At 42.5% G+C, this 21,878-nt stretch overlaps 1 protein-coding gene across 1 annotated transcript; it reads left to right on the forward strand.

Moving 5' to 3' along the window:
- Positions 1-1,272: 1,272 nt before the first annotated feature.
- LOC121578716 (nerve growth factor-like) lies at positions 1,273-21,241 on the forward strand. The gene is made up of 3 exons (XM_041893101.1): positions 1,273-1,414; positions 19,555-19,689; positions 20,360-21,241. The coding sequence occupies exon 3, from the start codon at positions 20,372-20,374 to the stop codon at positions 20,984-20,986; it is 615 nt and encodes a 204-aa protein (XP_041749035.1). The 5' UTR covers positions 1,273-1,414; positions 19,555-19,689; positions 20,360-20,371; the 3' UTR covers positions 20,987-21,241.
- Positions 21,242-21,878: the final 637 nt, after the last annotated feature.

Consider the following 21,878-nt stretch of genomic DNA (forward strand, 5'->3'; position numbering starts at 1 on the left):
CAATGGTCCATCCAATGGTTTGTCGCATTTCTGGCTTGCTGCTAATTTCACTTACCGCTTCAATTAAATGACAAACATGAAAGATAATTAATTCCTAAGAAAATTGCTTTTTGAATTATAACTTGCCAGCCCATGATACGTATCATTAATCATTAATCATTTTATTTTAAATTGCACTATTGATTGATTTTATTCCTCTGTGATTTTAACCTGCACTTGATTTCATGTACTTTTAATGTAAGGTGTCCTTGAGTGTCCTGAAAGGTGTCCTGCAAATAAAATGTATTATTATTAATATTATCAGTGGGTTTGGACGGACATATGCCTTCTGCTGCATAGGCTTTGTGGATGGCTAGTGGAGTCATGTGTGGAATGCCAGTAATTGCTGTTGTCCCCGTTTCTTTGCCCCATTAACTTCTATGGTTATTTTTACACCTGCAGTGTGCATGGTTATGCTGAAGCAAACTCAGACAAAGAGCCAGCGAGGCTGCTGGTCGCTAAAGGGGACTGGGCGTCATGGCAATTCATCAAATCTTAACCCAATTACATGACTATTGTCAACTGGTCACTTTTCAATCCAAGCCTCTTTTACCTCTAGGAATGTACAGGGAGGTAACACAGGGAAATTAGCATTGTACACACTGATATTAACATTGTCTGCAAAGCATTGTATAGTTCTGTTCAGTGAATGCTGTGTTGTAAGAGACTTGTTACTTTTTTTCCCCAATAAGATAATGTTTTGACATCACATAATAGTGTGTGCTTCATAATGAGCTATTATAAACTACAGATTACAAGTGATTGTCAACAGCATTGATCATGAAAGTGATATATGACTCCTGAGTGGCGCAGTGGTCTAAGGCACTGCATCGCAGTGCTAACTGTGCCACTAGAGATCCTGGTTCGAATCCAGGCTCTGTCGCAGCCGGCCGCGACCGGGAGACTCATGGGCGGCGCACAATTGGCCCGGCGTCGTCCAGGGTAGGGGAGGGAATGGCCGGCAGGGATGTAGCTCAGTTGATAGAGCATGGCGTTTGCAATGCCAGGGTTGTGGGTTCGATTCCCACGGGGGGCCAGTATAAAAAAAAAAATGTATTCACTAACTGTAAGTCGCTCTGGATAAGAGCGTCTGCTAAATGACGTAAATGTAATGTAAAATGATATAGTGACAGGGCCAGGCACTAGGACCTGCAGCACTCCCCAGCTGAAAGGAGGCACTGGCACTGGGACTCTTCTGACTATAACTTTTCAGAACGATCAATTTCCAAACAAGTGCAAGAGGCTGAGTGGATTGTCTTCACTCAATGAGAAGGAACTGGGCTTTTTGAGAGCTGAATTGTGGAGATAAACCTGTGGAATAACACATACACTGGAATATAGCTCAGTATTGGTTGGGACATCCACTTGTGAACAGGTAGGAGACTTTACACAAGTTCAGCCCCTCTGCTGCTGTTTTGTAAAGCCACATTGGGAAACATACTTACTCATACCTTGTGTCAAAAGAAAAGGTAGAAAAGTAAATGACCTGAGCTTTTCATAGAAAAAAACATTGCTATAGAACAGACAAGTATGCTGTTCAACTCATTATAATAAGATAAAGCTCTTGCAATTAGTGAAATACCTTCATCTTCTGTGTACCAAAGGCTCTAAATTAATTCCATATCAATTTATATCATTTTTATTATTGTACTTGCTTGCGTGCCAAAACTTTCTCTGTCAGTGGTCTGGTCTCCCTGAAGTGACTGCGTGAGGGTACCATTTAAACAATATAAAATAATAATACCAAGGCAATCCTGGTACATTCTGTTCATTTTTTGTTTATTTTTATAAATAGCCACCTTCATAGACGGTATGTTCATACCGTCTATTCACGAAGCTGTTTGCCGGCTGAGGACAGCTGTCCAACTCTCTGACGGAGCCCTGAAGTTCTTTCTAAACGCAAATACACCTCGCATGCGATATAGTTTTGGAAGGACATGGAACTTAACTTTTATATCAGCGAGTAATCTTTTTTTTTTTTTTTACAAAAGGTTTAATTACTACACACCTTTATAGGGTTAGGGTTCCCACACGGCCAGATTTCCATGTTACAGTGCTTGTTTACGGAAGACAGACACAAGACAGAGGCGACTACCTGTGCTAATTAGCTATCTGCGTCTCCGAACACCTGTGTGTAACGGAAGAAAGGACGCCACAAACATAGTGTAACTTAAAATACTGTCGGCTGTAACTGTGCTAAATCTGGTTAAAACAGTGTACAGTCAGTTATTTTGATGTGATATGAAAGTAGAGGGCTGTATGCTTTTAGAACCGTAACACAATTGAGAATCCATTCACGTTTAGATGGAGTATTTGGCTGTTTTGGCTGCCAGAGACAAATCGCCTCTGAACATAACTTGTAAGGTCCTTGGTTCTTATAGTAAATTCTCACCTAGGTGTTTCAGCCCCATACTGGCTTCACCAGGCTGCCTGGTTGAGGGCTCAGCAGAGAGGTGGTAGAGGTAGAGGTCAAAGCCCATGGTTGAATGGGAAGCTACCATCTCATCTTTTGTTGTCACTCATAGCTCAGCCTCGAAACCCAGCCTCAGGCTCCTCAGGTTACAGCAGTACTCAGAGACCCACTACTCTCTCTCTCTTCTCTATGGACTGCTAGGCACTGCTCCCCAAAGCTAGTCATTTTCTGCTTTGTTTTCTTTCTATTAAATTGACTCATTAAATTACATTTCTTTGGTTAGCAATTCGAATTTTATAGACTTTAACATTTATGTTGGAATATTGTTATTCAGACATTCATTTCACATGTTATCTCCACTCAAAGGAATTGTTGAGATACACTGATGTATCCCCACAAGGCCCATGTTCACTCCCCTTCAAAGAGCTGTCACTCAAATGGCACCCCAACAAGAGAACACAGAGTTAGTCGTTTTGGAGTGAGAGGAGGGAATGTAGGATGCCAAACTACAAATGGAATTGACCCCTATTGTGGAAGTCTGAGGGTCTGCCGGAAACAAGAGAGCAGCTGTATTAAATGTTTACCTCTAGAGTGCTCAAATTTCCTGCACTCTAAAAAATGTGGGGTTAAAAACAACCCAATTTGGGTAAATATTTAACAGAACACACCTTGGGTTATTTTGACCCAGCCAGTTGGGTAACAAACAACCTGTTGTTTTCTTTAAATTGGGTTGTTGATGCTGGGTTATTGAGATTTATACAACAGGTGGGTCTAATCCTGAATGCTTGTTGGTTAAAACCGCATTCCAGCTGGTGTCTATTCCACAAGTTTCCACCGGCTAAATCTATGATGTTAAAATGCCTATTTACTCTGTTCCATCTGATTACGCAATCCACTGTCTCATCAGCCCAGCCAGGCAATTATAAACTTGATCTCCACTATAAAAAGCATCTAGACATTATGTCACATTTCTTTTAGACTAACATTTAGTTTTCAACAGTGGAGATTTGTATAAACCTTGCTGTCTGTCTCCGACATTTACAACATTGTTTCAATATTCAAATTCAATCTCCAGCTATCCTATAGTAATAAACTTTTCAGGAGTCGGGACGAGACAGACAGGCAGGCAGCGTTTCTCAGCCAGTCGAAATCATGAATCAGCTGGCATAATTTTTACGGATATATACAAAGAAATGTAAATTGAAAAAAAGGTAAAACGAAACAAAGTGCAGCTAGTTTGCAGTCTTTCCAGCTTCAGTTTGAAGTGATTGTGTTAGCTGTGTTGTTGGCTAGCTCCTCTGAACAGCAGTGTCATGACGATTGAGCACATTTTCTATGTCAGGCTCATTGTTATGGATGTATCCAAATAAATGTCACTAGAAAACAGCTTGAACAAATGCAAATGCGGCTACTTTGCTGTTGTTCTGGCTGCACTTTTTGACGTGACTGTAAGTTAGCCGAAGTCGCGTCCATAGATACAGAACAAAAAGACTGAACGACTGGGTCGCGTGAGAGTAAATGTAATTCCTGTTCATCATGTTGTTTGTACACTGCAAATTAAAATGGCCCTTCAATATTTTTGCACATTAGATATTTTAATATACAATTAATAACATTATTATTTAAATATCATAACAAAGTAGTAACTATCCCAACATTGGGATACGCACAGGAACTGCATACATTTCTGGATATTTGTAATGGGTGGGCCTCAACTATACAGCACACATCATACAGATGTTTAATTTTGCAAGAGCTAGAAGAACTGTATGCAGTTCATCAGAGCAGAGATACATTCCTTCTTATCACACTCATCATCACCCCTTCTCTCAGCAGAGGCTGTCAACACAGACAATGTAACAATAACAAATTCCATGCATCGTCTGAATGAGAGATGAGCACTGTATCAGTGCTATTATCAGTGCTAATAATGGAAAAGACTCCCTAAACTTCCTGCATTATCCTGCTCTTGGGGTCTGTGCAAATCTGACTTACTTCCAAATCTTACCTGCACACACAAGCAAGTTCTTTTGTGGCTTAAATACAATACTTTTCCAGCACAATCGCCATTCAGCCACTCCTTTTTGAGTCTCTTATCCTGAGGTATTACGTGAGGTGTTTGGTTTTAGGGAAGGTGTTTTACAGTGGTTAGCCTCACCTGATACAGTATGTCTCTCAGAGTTGACAGTGTGAAGGGCTTGAAAACAGGTACCTAGGGACAGATAATCCTTCCCTGCTTGCTGTAGGAGTTTCATGGAGTGAACCAAAGCCCCCAAGCTTTCCTCTGGCTGATCCCATGATTACTAGTAGAAGAACAGACAGGAGAGGGCACAGGGGAGAAATATGTGGCCTTAGAGCAGCCCAACAAAAATAAATATGCTTTCCTGGGACTGAGCCTCAATTATTCTAACCCAGACTAAATTAACGTCTGGATTTATGACATCGTAAGGATTTCAACAAGTCCTTGAGTTGGAACTCTTTAATGCAAACATATTTTTCTAAAACACACAAACACCTTTAACTAATACATACAATCATGCACATTGGTGACAAAATAGTCTGTGATCATTATTCCTAGGAAATCAACAGAATGGAACCAGCAAGTGAAAATGTAAAAAATATATATATATATATATATATATATATATATATCAAGATACAGATCTGCAATGAGATGACACCACATTAGAACTTACATGTGTTCCATTTCATTTTCGTGATATGGTCTAGCCTGTTATGATTTGTTATGATTTGCCTGAGATGTATTTGGAGACGTCATCTACAAATTGAAACGTAAGCAATTTATTTAGCTGAAGCTGGCCTACTGGGCGGTCGGTAGCCTAGTGGTTAGAGCGTTCAGCCAGTAACTGTAAAGGTCGCTAGTTTAAATCCCTGAGCTGACTAGGTGAAACATCTGTCGATCTGCCCTTGAGCAAGGCACTTAACCCTAATTGCTCCAGGGTCGCTGTCAACAATGGCTGACACTTGGTTGTGACCGCAGTGGGGGTGTCTCAAGGGCAGTGGGATATTCAAATTTCAATTTTCCCACTACACATTTGTACATGTGTGAAACAGGACCAATCTAAGCACCCCTATTTGACTGCTGGCCCACTATCTCCACTCCTCTTTTGTCTTTCCTCATCTGGTATGAGCTGGGCTGCATTGCTGCGGTGTTGCAGTGCACTCAGGGAGGGTACTTCTCCCACCTAGCTGTTTGACCCCGCGGTCTGGTTAATCTGCCAAACAATCTTCCACAGGTGGGTGGGTGGGTGGGCCTGGATTCTCAGACATTAGATCTCCCTACTCATTTAAGTTATATGCTTCAGAGCATGAGCCGTTTTCAATCAAAAGTAAATATAAGATTGATGTACGGAGTAGAGTTGCTGTATAAATACACAGATGGCAAATGTCACGTTTGCTTAACTTTCTTTTAGTTTCAATTAATGTCATTACCGCCAAACAAGAATGTTCCGATTAAATCATATTATGAAAAATGCCATTTAGCAAACTCCAGGCATTTACATTTGTTGGTTGCTCTCAATAAATGTTTTTTTCTGGCAACCCTTCCAAAGAGCCTATTGAGATGGAGGTGGTGTCTAATTGTAGATTTGAAGACTTTGTGACCTTGAGATGCGATCAAGTTCAGTAATTCGCCAAGGTTGGCCCTTAGATTTGCCTTTGCCTCCCAAACCATCTTCCTCACTGTGCATGGGGACAAGATACACTTGCGTCCAATACCAGGCAAGTTTACCACTGTTCCAGTGATTTTAAAATTCTTAATTGTTGCCCTAATAGTGGTAAGTGGTATATTTGTTTTTTAAGTAATTTATTTGCACTCATTACCTGAGTTATGAAGGTCAACAAACATTTGTCTCTTTTCATTTGCGAGTTCTGTGCCTTTTCCCATGGTGATGGATGACAAAGGGATTTTACATTGGTGTTACCTCATTTTTATACCCCAGTGAAACAGGAAGCCACTGAAGACCAAAATACAGTTCCTTAAAACGAGAATAACTTTTAAAAAGTGTAATGTTAATGCAGATTTAAAAAATATATTTTTGTCCTCCACAATGAAATCGGGGAGGGGACTGTGGATCTGTCTCTGTCCATTAGTAAGTTAGTTCGTACAGCACTGGCCCGATTTTGACTAAACTTGGGTGAATGATGCATCTTGCCATTTGATTTGTTTAACACTTTTTTGTTTACTACATGATTCCATATGTGTTATTTCATAGTTTTGATGTCTTCACTATTATTCTACAATGTAGAAAATAGTAAAAATAAAGAAAAATCCTTGAATGAGTATGTGTGTCCAAACTTTTGACTGGTAGTGTATATGTATTTATAGGCATACATGTAGGTCTATTATGCAATTTTTGTTGACATTTATCATTTTTGTTTAAAAACTCTACCCTTTCAAGCTGGAATCCTTAATGGTGAAACTGCCACATCCGTTTGGGATATTATAACAACAAAGAAGTTACAGCAAACAACAAACACTGTTTTTTTTCCCTCGGACATCATTGCACGCATGATAGAACAGCAGAATATGTGCTGCTAATTGTTTTACCACACTGCTCAATGCACCTCACCTCCATTTTGTCCACAAAATGAAAACAGTAACCAAGGTGCTGGGGCGGACAGTGGCCCTTTTTCCCCTAATGCAGAATCCATCTTTAACATGCAATCCTCATGGAAAAAACAGTACAATAACCTTGGACAAGTTAAGAGGCTAAATGAAGGTCAGCCGGGGGATAAACAAGATCCAGTTTTCCACTTCAAATGGAAGTGAACCAATGAAGTCCTAATTGGATAATATTACTCTAAACAATTTGGCCTCTTAAGGTAGTGCAGAATTATTTGAAACTCAGACTGTGCACCTAACTTCTACATTCGCTCTAGGCGATAAGAGACACTTGATGGAATAGTTAATTTAATAATGATCAACAAGAGGTAGGTGGGAAGGCAATGAAGTGTTGAACCATCACTGGTTGCACATTAACTCCAAACTGACTATGTCACAATGACATAAGTAATAATAATTTGTTCTTAACTGACTTGCCTAGTTAAATAAGGTTAAATAAAATAAAATAAAAATAGGGGTGAGATCAGAAAACCAGTCAGTATCTGGTGTGACCACCATTTGCCTCATGCTGCGCCACACATCTCCTCCGCATAGAGTTGATTAGGCTGTTGATTGTGGCCTGTGGACTGTTGTCCCACTCCTCTTCAATGGCTGTGTGAAGTTGCTGGATATTGGCGGGAACTGGAACACCCTATCGTACACGTCGATCCAGAGCATCCCAAACATGCTCAATGGGTGACATGTCTGGTGAGTATGCAGACCATGGAAGAACTGGGACATTTTCAGCTTCCAGGAATTGTTTACAGATCCTTGCGACATGGGGCTGTGCATTATCATGCTGAAACATGAGGTGACGGTGGCGGATGAATGGCACGACAATGGGCCTCCAGGATCTCGTCACGGTATCTCTGTGCATTCAAATTGCCATTGATAAAATGCGATTGTGTTCATTGTCCGTAGCTTATGCCTGCCCATACCATAACCCCAACACCACCATGGGGCACTCTGTTCACAACGTTGACATCAGCAAACCGCTCGCCCTCACGACGCCATATGTCGGTTGTGAGGCCGGTTGGACGTACTGCCAAATTCTCTAAAACAACGCTGGAGGCAGCTTATGGTAGAGAAATTAATATTACATTCTCTGGCAACAGCTCTGGTGGACATTTCTGCAGTCAGCATGCCAATTGCATGCTCCCTCAAAACTTGAGAAATCTGTGGCATTTTGTTGTGTAACAAAACAGCACATTTTAGAGTGGCCTTTTATTGTCTCCAGCACAAGGTGAACCTGTGTAATGATCATGCTGTTTAATCAGCTTCTTGATATGCCACACATGTCAGGTGGATGGATGATCTTGGCAAATGAGAAATACTCACTAACAGGGATGTAAACAAATTTGTGCCAAAAAATGGAAAGAAATAAGGTTTTTGTGCATATGGAAAATTTCTGGGATCTTTTCTTTTAGCTCATGAAACATGGGACCAACACTTTACATGTTGCGTTTATATTTTTGTTCAATGTAGTTAAATTACGAGTTGAACTACATGTAGTTCACTACTCCCCAACTTTGAAACTGAGTATGCTTTAAATGCCAGGATGTCATGCTAATTTCGACTTTTCATCTAGTATGAATTCGCTACATGCTATTGAGAAAGAGAATCCTCTTTTCAGACGCACGTGTGTTTGACAACAGCTGATAACCAGCTGATAATCAGATAAGGGTTGTGCCTTACCAAATGAACGAATGGCGAGAAACAATTGCGCATTAGATGACACATTCTCAGTATGGGTGAGTCTAGTATGTTGATATTTGTTGCTTACTACATACAATACTACATACATTTTTACTAAACAGTACATTCTAAATAGACTGTGGTATGATTAGTACACAGTAAGCAGTTTTAGTATGTAGTAGGCAAGACAGAATTCAGTCAATGTCACTGACAGTTGGAGGCTGTATTCTTTTTTCTTCTAGAGGGTAAGATGTTCCTTCTAGTCTGTTGGCAGCTTTTCCTATACTAGTCAGATGGATGGATACACTACACAGCCTCTTACGCCGTTACGTGGAGAGGTCCCGCTTAAGAACCCTGAGCCCAGACTAGTGAAGGAGGGTCAATGCATATGAAATAGCACACACCAGAGAAAATGTTGTATATCACAAGCGTTAAGTCAAGTTTATTTTACTTGCAGAGGGGCAATCATCTCTGATATTCTGCGCGACTAGATTGATGTATGCCATCTAAACTTGGGATCTAATTTCAATATTTAGAGGAACCGCAGACAGTTGTATACAGTGCCAAGGGACATAATGTAAATCTGAACATCTGCTCAGATGATCTGCCCTTTGCAAAGTTACAACAGGGCCACGATCGCTCACTTCATTGGCCCTCACTAAAGTGATCTCTACCCAAGAACCGGAAACGTGAGAGGGCCACTTGGACACAGCATGAAGGTACTGAAGCTCATGCATTGTTTTGGTGGGCGCTCTTGGCTTACCTTTGAAATAGAGCAGTGCCATTTAACACGTTCTGCAACTCTGGGAGCGAAAGACCATAACAGACATAATGCTTTCATCCTGACATGGCTAGCAGTCATAAAGCAACATGCAATCTGAGGCGGAGGCTTTGAACCCGCCGATTGACTGCCAAGTAAAGCCACAGAGACACACAAACCGATGAAACAAAGATGTAAACAGACAGAGACACCATAATTTCACAGCAAAACATTGTGAGCTAGCTGGACTTGAATGAGCCACAAGTGGCCTCCTGGCTGCCATTGGTCAAAGCTAAACACTGTACAATACATTATTGGCTATGAGATGCACTCAAATGCATTCTCTTCAATGTTTTGTAGGGTATGCCAGATGTGAGGTCTGTATCAAAAGATTTCGCATTGACCCACATTTATTCTCTAGCTACATCCAAGGAGATGTTATTTCAGTGGCCAGGTGTGGATGCATTGGGACAGACTACGATCAAGGTAAAATCATCTCCTAAGTCTTGATACATTGGTCACGTATAATGTTTAAGGCCTTGTGATAATCTGTCCTATAATAGCTAAATTGGTCCTTTGTGTCTGTGAACTGTAATGTTGACCCAGGAACACAATTTGATCCTATCCCTATGTTCCTTTTCTAGGCCTACTTCATGGACATCACTTCACTGGAATGATATGAGATCAATGTTATTCCTGCTAAGACGCTTTCCATTACTGGAGCACATTGACCAATTCAGGTTGGCAAAATATGTGTTGCTCTTTGTTTAGGTGAGCAGAACAATGTGTTAGACAGTTGCTACAATGCTGCTTACCGATACCTCTCCTACCCAGGGATCGGGATCGGGATCGGGCAGGAAGACATGATATTGAATGGAGAAATCAAGACTGATCTTTGAATCTTTACCATCTAGTTGCAGATTTTAATATATAATTTACAGCGGAAAAACAAAGCCTTTCATGCGTTTTGCTCAGTATTATTTTTGTGCTGGTTGTAGTTTACAGAAAAGCCTGTCTTCTTTTTGACAGATGTGTTCAAGTGAGGCTAATGTGTATAAAGTCACAGTGTGTACAGAGACAAGGGTCCTCTGTGTTCCCTCCAGGCTCAGAGACCAAACACAGCCATCAGTGACTAATGAAACTGTCCTAGTTCAACTCCAGCTCCATACAAGTTTATGGTACTCTCCTGCGTGAACTTTTTTCTGTCTTGGTGAATTATGTTTTCAACACTGAAACATTTAAGGAAGGAAAGATAAAAGTGTTTATTCTGATGCCTCTTTTATGGGGGGAGTCTACCGGATTCTCGATGTTTCATCAAACTTTTATTTTATTGCAGAAATCACAACAGCAGAATGCAGGCCTGTTTCACTGTCTGAGACATTTCTTCATGCTCTTTGCAGACATTTCTAAACACGCTCTTTGCAGGAATTTCTAAACACACGCTCTGGACATTATCTTCAGGTAGACACAACCCCTTTACAATCCCATTTGTATATTTTGGGTTCTTGGTATTCTGAATGGAATAGTAAGTGATGGCTCAATCTGTGAGATCAGCAGATGCACTGGACTACATCCCACTTCCACAACACAACAGCCAGAGCCAGTGTGCTGGAACGCAGAGCCGCCCTGCAGTTGATTATCACATGTCCTCTTTGGCTTTCAGCAGGCCTAGACACCAGCCTCCTTCCTCCACTCTCACACATCTGCACTGAATCAAAACAGCCTGCCATTTTCACTCTCTGGAATTGTCATATTTAAGATGATTTCCCACAAAGTTATCATGCGATAACAGTAATACAGCCTTTCACCCCAACTAGATAAAACAAGACTGTTGTCAAGAAAATGGGAAACGATATGCTTCAATTAATTGCATGCTATTATACTTCTTAGAATGTTCACGCTCAATAATTCCCAACTCCTGGACAAGCTGGAGCGGGTATAAATACAACTTTCAAATCAGGGCTTCAGTTGACCTAAGGTGTTTTGCATCAACTCTTTGAAGGTGAAGCCTTCTACTGTCTGATAACATACCGTTCTTGCTTGAAATTCATCCTCATCATATCCCGCTTAAATGGATTTTCTGAAATGAATGACATGATTTATATACAGTGTTGTTTGTTTTCTTTTGCTAATGCTTTTTTTTAGCATTCCTCTATTTTACAATCATCAAATCAAAGCTGATGTCAAAAAGCTGCTGATGTTGGGATCATAGATGTATTGTCTATGGTTGGGATTAACACAGTGCACAAGATGACCCAGGACCAACAAAGTCAAATGATGATCTAACACCTACAGTGGGTATAATAAGTACTCACCCCCTTGGATTGTTTCACATTTTGTTGTGTTAGAAAGTGGGATTGAAATGAATTTAGTTGTGATTTTTTTTGTCATTGAGCTACAAAAAATACTCTGTAATGTCAAAGTGGGATAGCTTAGTGGTTAGGAGCGTTGTGCCAGTAACCGAAAGGTCGCTGGTTCTAATCCCCGAGCCGACTAGGTGAACAATCTGTCGATGTGCCCTTGAGCAAGGCACTTAACCCTAATTGCTCCTGTAAGTCGCTCTGGATAAGAGCGTCTGCTAAATGACAAACAAAAAATGTATATATACAGTACCAGTCAAAAGATTGGACACACCTACTCATTCAAGGGTTTTTCTTTATTTTCTACATTGTAGAATAATAGTGAAGACATCAAAATTATGAAATAACACATATGGAATCATGTAGGACCCAAAAAAGTGTTAAACAAATCAAAATATATTTTATATTTGAGATTCTTCAAATAGCCACCCTCCAATGGCCTCATGGTGACATCCCTGAGCAGTTTCTTCCTGCCCTGCAGCTCAGTTCAGAAGGACGACTGTATCTTTGTTGTGTCTGGGTGGTTGAATACATCATCCACAGCATAATTATTAACTTGACCATGCTTAAAGAGATATTCAATGTCTGATTTGTTATTGTTACCCATCTACCAATCACTGTCCTTCTTAATGAGGCTTTCGAAAAGCTACCTGGTCTTTGTAGTTGAATCTGTGTACTTGACTGAGGGACCTTACAGATGTTGAATGTATGGGGGACAGAGGAAGGGGTAGTCATTAAAAAATCATGTCAACCCCTATTATTTCACACAGAGTGAGTCCCTGTAACAAATTATGTGATTTGTTTAGCCACATTTTACTCGAAAATTAATTTAGGCATGCCTAAACAAAAGGGTTGAATATTTTACAACTGTACTAATTTTATTTTCACTTTGACAATTTGAAGTATTTTGTGTAAATCAATGACAAAAATCACAACTAAATGCATGTCAATCCCACTTTGTCATGCAGAATGCTCAGGTGTATCCCATTGCGGAAGAGTTTTAAAATCTGCCACATCCCCTTTGAAGCTGTTGTTTTCTCGGATGATTAAATTCACACATTTAAGAACCATACGCTTCTTATCCTTTTATCTATACTAGCACAACTAGCTGCATTTATTTTTACCACTTTACACGTTAGTGGAGGCTGGTGGGAGGAGCTATAGGAGGACGGGCATTTTTAAATGGATGGAATGGAATCAGTGGAATGGTACCAAACACATCAAACACATGGTAACAACATGTTTGACTCCATTCCCTTGATTCCACTCCAGCCGTTACAATGAGCCCGCCCTCCTATAGCTCCTCCCACCAGCCTCCTCTGTTACACATGTGTTTTAGGATTGCACCTCTGTAAATGTAATTTGCCTGATGACGTGCTAGAGAAGAAGGAGTGTCTCATTTCATACAAGCGAATTTGTTTCCACTTTTCCAGAAGAAATTACGCGAGGTATCAATAAAATCCCATTGAGATTCTCCCCAGGACTGCATTTTGTTCTCCTGCCTTATGCAGTCAGTTCTCCTGCATTCTCGTCCAGGGTTTGGCTTCCCATTGGAGAAAATTGAATCACATTTGGTCATAGGGGTGAAATAGATGTTCTTTTACACACATTGAGAAAGACACAGGGAGGGGTCTCGATTCGTCACGCTAACAATTTCAAACAGCTTTAGTTTAGGGTTTGGTTGTGCCAATTAGAATGACTCATTACTCCTCACATTTTATAATCAGCGACAAGTAGTAGTATGTTCCCAAACGTATTTTAATGATGTAATGACAATCACACAGATGACTAAGTCCCTGTCTGCGTAAAGCCAAGCCTGGAAGCTTATCTTAAGACATGCAGATGTCTCTCTGGTTTTAACAAACCACAGTGTCATCCCGCCAAACCATCTGCAGAGCAGACGCTTAACTGAGCATTCAGATTTAATTAGCTAAATAACGAGTGTGGTAAAGTGTATCCATTCAGAGCATGAGTGGAAAACTTCTCAACTTAGAGGGCTGCAGCACTGGCACTGATAATGTCATTGATTGGCTACAGTCTACACCAGGGGTGGGAAACTCCAGTCCTGGAGGACAGCAGTGTGAAAGCTTTTGACCTGGTCTAACAGGGTCAGTCCTATTCACCAGCTGCAGATGTCTGATATGCCTATGGGTAGACAGTTTAATATCTCAACTAGGGACAGACATTTTGTCTAGTTACAACCCTAGTTGTAGTCTATAACTAAGACCCAGATTCATTCCTGGTCAGGTCATGTGGTGAGAAAAACTCTGGCCCTACTCATGACACAGTTTTTAGTATAAAGTGGCATTGACCAATGGAACCTTTGACACAGTAGTGAAGACTGATGATAAGGTACAGTGATCAATCTCTCACACCAATTCATAATCTCCCCTCCTACACCAGTGTCACCTGGTGTTTTGTGTGTGTGTGTGTGTGTGTGTGTGTGTGTGTGTGTGTGTGTGTGTGTGTGTGTGCGTGCCACGGTTATTGAAGAACATAACGTGTGTGTGTGTGTGTGTGTGTGTGTGTGGGTGGGTGGGTGTAAGTGTTGTGTTTCCTCTGACATTGGCTTTGTTGACACTGAAACACACATCTTTCAAATGGGAGGTTCAGTTTAGGGCTGTGACAGTCATGGAATTTTGGATGACGGTGGTTGGTCAGCCAAATGACCGTGTCTACCGTAACAACCTCTTGAATAGCCTAGGTTAAGACACACATTTTGTCCTCTCTTCCGCTCCTAACTGCATGTGCTGCCATAGAAATAGAACGAATAGAACGGGCGTCCTCGTTCAAGTCAATGATCGAATCAAATCAAATCAAATTGTATTTGTCACATGCGCCAAATACAACAGGTGTAGACCTTACCGTGAAATGCTTACTTACAAGCCCTTAACCAACAATGAGGTTCAAGAAATAGAGTTAAGAAAATATTTACTAAACAAAATAAAGTAAAATAAAAAGTACCACAATAAAATAACAATACTGAGGCTATATACAGGGGGTACCGGTACCGAGTCAATGTGCGGGGGTACAGGTTAGTCAAGGTAATTTGTACATGTAGGTAGGGGTAAGGTGAATATGCATAGATAATAAACAGCCAGTAGCAGCAGTGTAAAAACAAAGGGAGGGGGGGGGGTGTCAATGTAAATAGTCCGGGTGGCCATTTGATTAATTGTTCAGCAGTCTTTTGGCTTGGGGGTAGAAGCTGTTAAGGAACCTTTTGGACCTAGACTTGGCGCTCCGGTACCGCTTGTCGTGCAGTAGCAGAGAAAACAGTCTATGACTTGGGTGACTGGAGTCTTTGACAATTTTTTGGGCCTTCCTCTGACACCGCCTAGTATATAGGTCCTGGATGACAGGAAGCTTGGCCCCAGTGATGTACTGGGCCGTACGCACAACCCTCTATAATGCATTATGGTTGGATGCCGAGCAGTTGCCATACCAGGCGGTGATGCAACCGGTCAGGATGCCCTCGATGGTGCAGCTGTATTATTTTTTGAGGATCTGGGGACCCATGACAAATCTTTTCAGTCTCCTGAGGGGGAAAGGTGTTGTCGTGCCATCCTCATGACTGTCTTGGTGTGTTTGGACCATGATAGTGTGTTGGTAATGTGGACACCAAGGAACTTGAAACTCTCGACCCGCTCCACTACAGCCCCATCGATGTGAATCGGGGCATGTTTGGCCCTCCTTTTCCTGTTATCCACAATCACCTCCTTTGTCTTGCTCACGTTGAGGGAGAGGTTGTTGTCCTGGCACCAAACTGCCAGGTCTCTGACCTCCTCCGTATAGGCTGTCTCATCGTTGTCGGTGATCAGGCCTACCATCGTTGTGTTGTCAGCAAACTTAATGATGGTGTTGGAGTCGTCCTTGGCCACGCAGTCGTGGTTGAACAGGGAGTACAGGAGGGGACTAAGCACACACCCCTGAGGGGCCACAGTGTTGAGGATCAGCGTGGCAGATGTGTTGTTGCCTACTCTTACCACCTGGGGCTGGCCCGTCAGGAAGTCCGGGATCCAATTGCAGAGGGAGGTTTTAGTTCCAGGGTCCTTAGCTTAGTGATGAGCTTTGTGGGCACTATGGTGTTGAACGCTGAGCTGTAGACTATGAACAGCATTCTCACATAGGTGTTCCTTTTGTCCATGTGGGAAAGGGCAGTGTGGAGTGCGATTGAGACTGCGTCATCTGTGGATCTGTTGGGGCGGTATGCGAATTGGAGTGGGTCTAGGCAGGTTACCTTCTCTTTCTTGGGCACAGGGACTATGGTGGTCTGCTTGAAACATGTAAGTATTAGAGACTCGGTCAGGGAAAGGTTGAAAATGTCAGTGAAGACACTTGCCACATCGGCTACGGAGAGTGTGATCACACAGTTGTCCAGAACAGCTGGTGCTCTCATGCATGCTTCAGTGTTGCTTGCCTTGAAGCGAGCATAAAAGGCATTTAGCTCATCTGGTAGACTCCCGTCACTGGGCAGCTCGCGGCTGGGTTTCCCTTTGTAGTCCATAATAGTTTGCAAGCCCTGCCACATCTGACGAGCGTCAGAGCCGGTGTAGTAGGATTCAATCTTAGTCCTGTATTGACGCTTTGCCTGTTTGATGGTTCATCTGAGGGTATAGCGGGATTTCTTATAAGCGTCCGGATTAGTGTCCCACTCCTTGAAATGATATGTGATATGATTTAGATGCAGAAAGTAAACAGCATAGTGGGTAAATATTCGCAACAACTAAGAGCATTGAAGCGCAAGGCTCAACTCAGCTGTTAACTTCTCAGCTGTTTAGGTGCCCTGGCTACCACGCTATAACAGTGTGAAGTGAACCTGTGCACATGCACAGATACTGTGTGTGACTGTGTGAGAGCGAAGTCTTGCATCTCCCTCATCTCAATTTCTCCGGTGCTGCTTCTGGCAATGTCATTTCGCTGAGTCTACCTTTAACATAATTTGAGTGAACATTCTACATTAGCATGGAATGTAGAACGTTTGCTACAACACCTTGCTTGTTTCAGCAAGGAGCAATAAAGTGTTATCACTTTGCGGACTCAACCGCACGAATGCCCGGCCGTCCCGTCTTAAGTCAGCTGTTCGTTCCACCATTTTTTGTTTTGTTATGACGGTTATTTTATTTTCATGACAGTCTTCATCCATTACCATTGGTTACACGGTTATATGGTAATGTGCCAGCCCTAGTTCAGTGTAGTTTCCTCAAAGGGAATATCAGGAGGGGAGAAATTAGAAATTAACTATAACTCCCCAGGCATTTTGTGTTGAAACCATTGTCACATAGATTGATTCATTGATTAGGATAAAACATTTTGTCTAGCATCTGCTAAACCTTCATGAAGCATTGCAGCATCTCTCTGTGAGTCACTTTGAATAAAGGCGGATAAAAAAAGTCTCACACAGCATTAAACTAGCTACGGTAGCTACAGTTATTAGACAGAATAAAGACCAAACTATTCCCAGTATCCAGATCTCTCTCCTGTTCTTTGTGCTTGTCCCCCCCAGATCCCTGCTATATCAGGCTCTAGGCCAGCACAATGCTATGCTTCATTCCTGCTCTGAGCAGTTTCGCAAGAATGCCCACGGCAACGCAATGAGCAGCATGTCATTCAAAGCCCAGAGGTGGCCCTCAGATAAAGTCACCGGTGCCACAGCTCCCTCTACGCCGGACGGCTCTGAATGGGTCCGGGCAGACAGGCTCAGGTTACCAGAGGCACTGTGTGACTTTTACCGTATAAATGAAGCCAACGTTTTCTGGGGGGATTGTCTGTTTATTGCATACGGTGGATTGTCTGTGTCGCCGGGGTCTGGTTGTCAGTCATGCCAGACAGAATTCATTAAATGAACTGACTCCATTAGAGCTAATGAGTTGTAGATCAGTGGTTGTGGGTGGGCCGCGCTATTCTGAACTAACAGACCATATCGATTACTGGGTGTAATTCCTCTGCACAGTGACGGCGCAATTTTTTTTGTCATTGCATACATGTATATTCAATGTAAACTCGTTAAAAATCATAGTGCCTTCCACAGAGTCTTAAATAATATTCTGGTCATGGTACAAAGTAATTGGTCTCAAAGATTCTTGTAAGGTTAATACATTTACATTTTAGTCATTTAGCAGACGCTCTTATCCAGGGCGACTTACAGTTAGTGAGTGCATACATTATTTTTTATTTTTCATACCCCCCGTGGGAAACAAACCCACAACCCTGGCGTTGCAAACGCCATGCTCTACCAACTGAGCTACATCCCTTATGTAACTGAAAACAAGCAGAATGTATCAGGTTCTTTCATTTAGATTTCCATATTAGTTTGGAAAATGTGTCTTTCCCTGACAGAAAGAAAAACATGGCCATTATATACAGTACAGTACAGTACACTTAGAAAAAAGGGTTCCAAAAGGGTTCTTCGGCTGTCCCCATAGGATAACCCTTTTTGGTTCCAGCTAGAACCCTTTTGGCTTCCATGTAGAACCCTCTGTGGAAAGGGTTCTACCTGGAACCAAAAAGGGTTCTTCAAAGGGTTCTCTTATGGGGACAGCCGAATAACCCTTTTAGGTTCTAGATAGCACCTGTTTTTCTAAGAGTGTAGGAGAGAAATCTGGCAAGGTTCAAGGCAATTGGCTGACAACCTACATGCTTTCGTTCTCCATTCTTCTTCTAGGCCCGCTGACTGTGACTATGCTGATGAATGTACAGCTCAAAACTGTATTCTGTAGATATTCTCTGAGTGTATATTACGAGCAGCTCTGCTAAGTTCTTTGCCTCTTCATCCATACATACATTTGTCTAGCTTCAGGAGAAAGACTGTCTGGCGTGGTGTGTTCTCAATGATTCTGTGGGGATGATTCTGTGGATGATTTTGTGGATGATACTGTGTGTTCTGTCTGGTTGATTTATAGTAGCAGTCAGACTGTGACAGTAACGAGGTGTTGTTGGAGAAGAGCTGTGTGGTGAGGAGCTAACTCTTTCTCTCTGCCCACATGGCTATCCACTGTCCTTACAATGCTGCCTCTACGAGAGGGTGTAGAGGGATTACACTGGAATGTATTGGAGATTCCTGGGGGAGCAATACTGAGCGAGGGTTTAGTGTTCTGTTCACGGATGGCTGTGCCAAAGTCATTGAGTTTAATACTCTAAGACCCTAATCTAGTTTTTAGTTTTCACATGGGAAACCACACATGGTAACACTAATACAGACAGTATATCACCTCAGCTGCATGTGAGGAATATGTGTTAATATGTCTCACTGTGGTTTGATGAAATATATTTATTGAGCACTGTTTTGTTCAAACCAGTGGGTTCCACACTGTACAATGAATCCCACAGGTCCTGTGCATCACATGTGTGTACCGGTATGTAACGATGTGAGTATATCACACTGGGCATCCCTCTCCCATGTCAGTGTGTTTAGAGTGGCTTGATGGGCTGCTTTACAAACCCTGTGCCTGACTCACCATAGCGCAGAGGGAAATAATACTGTGGCTACCCCACTTTCCAACCAAGGTGCATGAACACTGAAAGAGCAAGCTGAAGATAAAAAATATTCAGCTACTTTTGGCAGGACCATTGAAGTTAGCTTTAGAAATAATCTGTTATTGTTCAAGCCATTTGCTTTGGTTGCATGCCTTCATCGGGTTATTTGTGTCTTTCTCTCTCCCCATAGGCAGGTGCCAGGACCGAGCTGGGGGCCACAGAGAGCCAGACAGACAGTCCTGATGGCAGAAGCCTGGAAGGCAGTCTGCTCTGAACACGTGCTCTAGGAGCCAGGGGCCACACTTCACGGGGAAACACTGCACAGGTGAGCTGAACAATATTTGTTTTTAAATCTTGAATCCAATTCAAATTTGAATAACTTTCTTTTCATAAAGCTTTACATGAGAGAAGTGAAATGTTAAAATCAGTTAAGATCTCTGTGTGGGTCACGATCTCAAAAAGGGTCACCTGTTTAGAGAATTTTCCCTGGTCAGGTCACTATACAAACTCCTGGTGTAGTTAGAGTACAACATACTGTAATGATGCTTTCAATGCCACCACAAGAGTAAATATGTTTTTCTAGCTGCACAGTATGTATTGTGTAAAACATAGTGTCGACAACCACACAGCTGTTGTTGTATCTCTCAATCCCTGCATGGTACTGCCATCACACTGACCCCACACTGTGACAATAGTGTCACACATTATAATCCTCAAGCTACCTTTCTCTATGGATGAATAGGACAAAGTTCCTCACCTATTTTGAAACCACCTGCCTGTATGATGGAAGAAGCGGAATCCAAAGTCAGTATCTACAATTCTTAAACAGGATTTGATCCCTAATGTTGGTGTCTGTGTGTGTTTGATCCCTAATGTTGGTGTTTGTGTGTGTTTGATCCCTAATGTTGGTGTCTGTGTGTGTTTGATCCCTAATGTTGGTGTCTGTATGTGTTTGATCCCTAATGTTGGTGTCTGTATGTGTTCGATCCTGCCAGGTGTGTGTGTCCATGAGGTCATCCATGCTGGTCCTGCTCCTCATGGTCAGTGCCCAGGCAGTGGCCACCATGGGAGGGGACTTCTGCCCCCCGGTCTCCGCTCAGCGGCAAGGACCTGCCCCCAAAAGGACCCCTAACTCTGCCCCCACCGTGGATCCCAAACTGTTCACCAAGCGACGCTACCATTCGCCCCGCGTTCTCTTCAGCGCCCAGCCGCCCCACACAGAGCCCATGGGACGCCAGTGGTCCGGGGCCAGCAGGGGAAGGCGCAGGGTTGGCCAGCCGAAGCACCGGGGGGTGTACTCTGTGTGTGAGAGCGTCAGCGTCTGGGTAGGCAACAAGACCAAGGCCACGGATATATCTGACAACGAAGTGGAGGTGCTCCCGGACGTCAACATTAACAACGTGAAGAAGAAGCAGTACTTTTTTGAGACCATGTGCCGTGGCGCACGGGGGGGCAGCACTGGCTGCCTGGGCATCGATGGGCGACACTGGAACTCCTACTGCACCAACTCGCACACCTTTGTGCGGGCGCTGACTTCCTTCAAAAACCTGGTGGCCTGGAGACTGATCCGCATCAATGTGGCATGTGTCTGTGTGCTTAGCCGAAAGTCCTGGCGACAGTGACCGTGCTCTCACTGGTCATGTGGTCACTGCAGTACTGATGACAGGACCACTTGGTACTATCATGTGGTCACTCCAGTACTGCAGTCCCAACCACCCACCACCAACCCACTGGAGTGCTCTGAGACTCTGCCCCACCACAGCCCTCACCTAGCCCTCTGCACAGAGTAAATTATTGATTATGAGGACTGCAAGTATATAAACCAACTATTTGTTTATCAGTTGTTGTTGTTGTTTTGTTGTTGATATTGTTATTTATTAAACACCTCAGTACATGCACTGCATGTTGTTTGGCGTTATTGTCTGGGTGGTGGCTGTCACAGAGACCAATGAACAACAGGCAGACTCCTAGGAGACACTACTGTGTAATGTCAAAAGAAGTGGCTACACTTAGAGGTTTTTAAAACTGTATAAAAGTCTGCTCCATGAGAAGGTGGATGAATAGAAACATACGGCACCATTTTGAGGTCCTTTGGTCAGCATTTGGCTCATGCCTTCTCTGTAATTTATCTATATTACTTCAGAACAAATTCAGTTCTGTTTTTCCCAATAATGTCAATTTCAAGAAGGATGAACAAGCCATATCTAAAATAAAATGTCCCTGTGGATAACATTTCTTTCCACGGGCTGGCTTTCCCAAAAGCCTCAGTCCGTTTGCATCATGGAGAGAAATAACATGGAGAGAATAGTTAAGGTCCTTGTTAGCTACGAAGCCTTTAGGAAATTTGTTCATCACCCTTGAAAGGTTTCGCGTAACCTCCGTAGCTAAAGTAGCGCGTTCATTTCTCCCATATTTAGCTTATTTCACCCATGACTAAATACAAATATACACAATACTGACACTGACCAATGCTTTCTGGAAACGCACACCACACAGCGTCCATCAGACACTTTT

The sequence above is a fragment of the Coregonus clupeaformis genome, chromosome 12 (genome assembly GCF_020615455.1).
Source record: "Coregonus clupeaformis isolate EN_2021a chromosome 12, ASM2061545v1, whole genome shotgun sequence".
Lineage (NCBI taxonomy): Eukaryota > Metazoa > Chordata > Actinopteri > Salmoniformes > Salmonidae > Coregonus > Coregonus clupeaformis.

What these genes read in the sequence shown, in the direction of transcription:
- LOC121578716 (XM_041893101.1), top strand. Translation starts at nt 20,372, where the DNA reads ATGAGGTCATCCATGCTGGTCCTGCTCCTCATGGTCAGTGCCCAGGCA.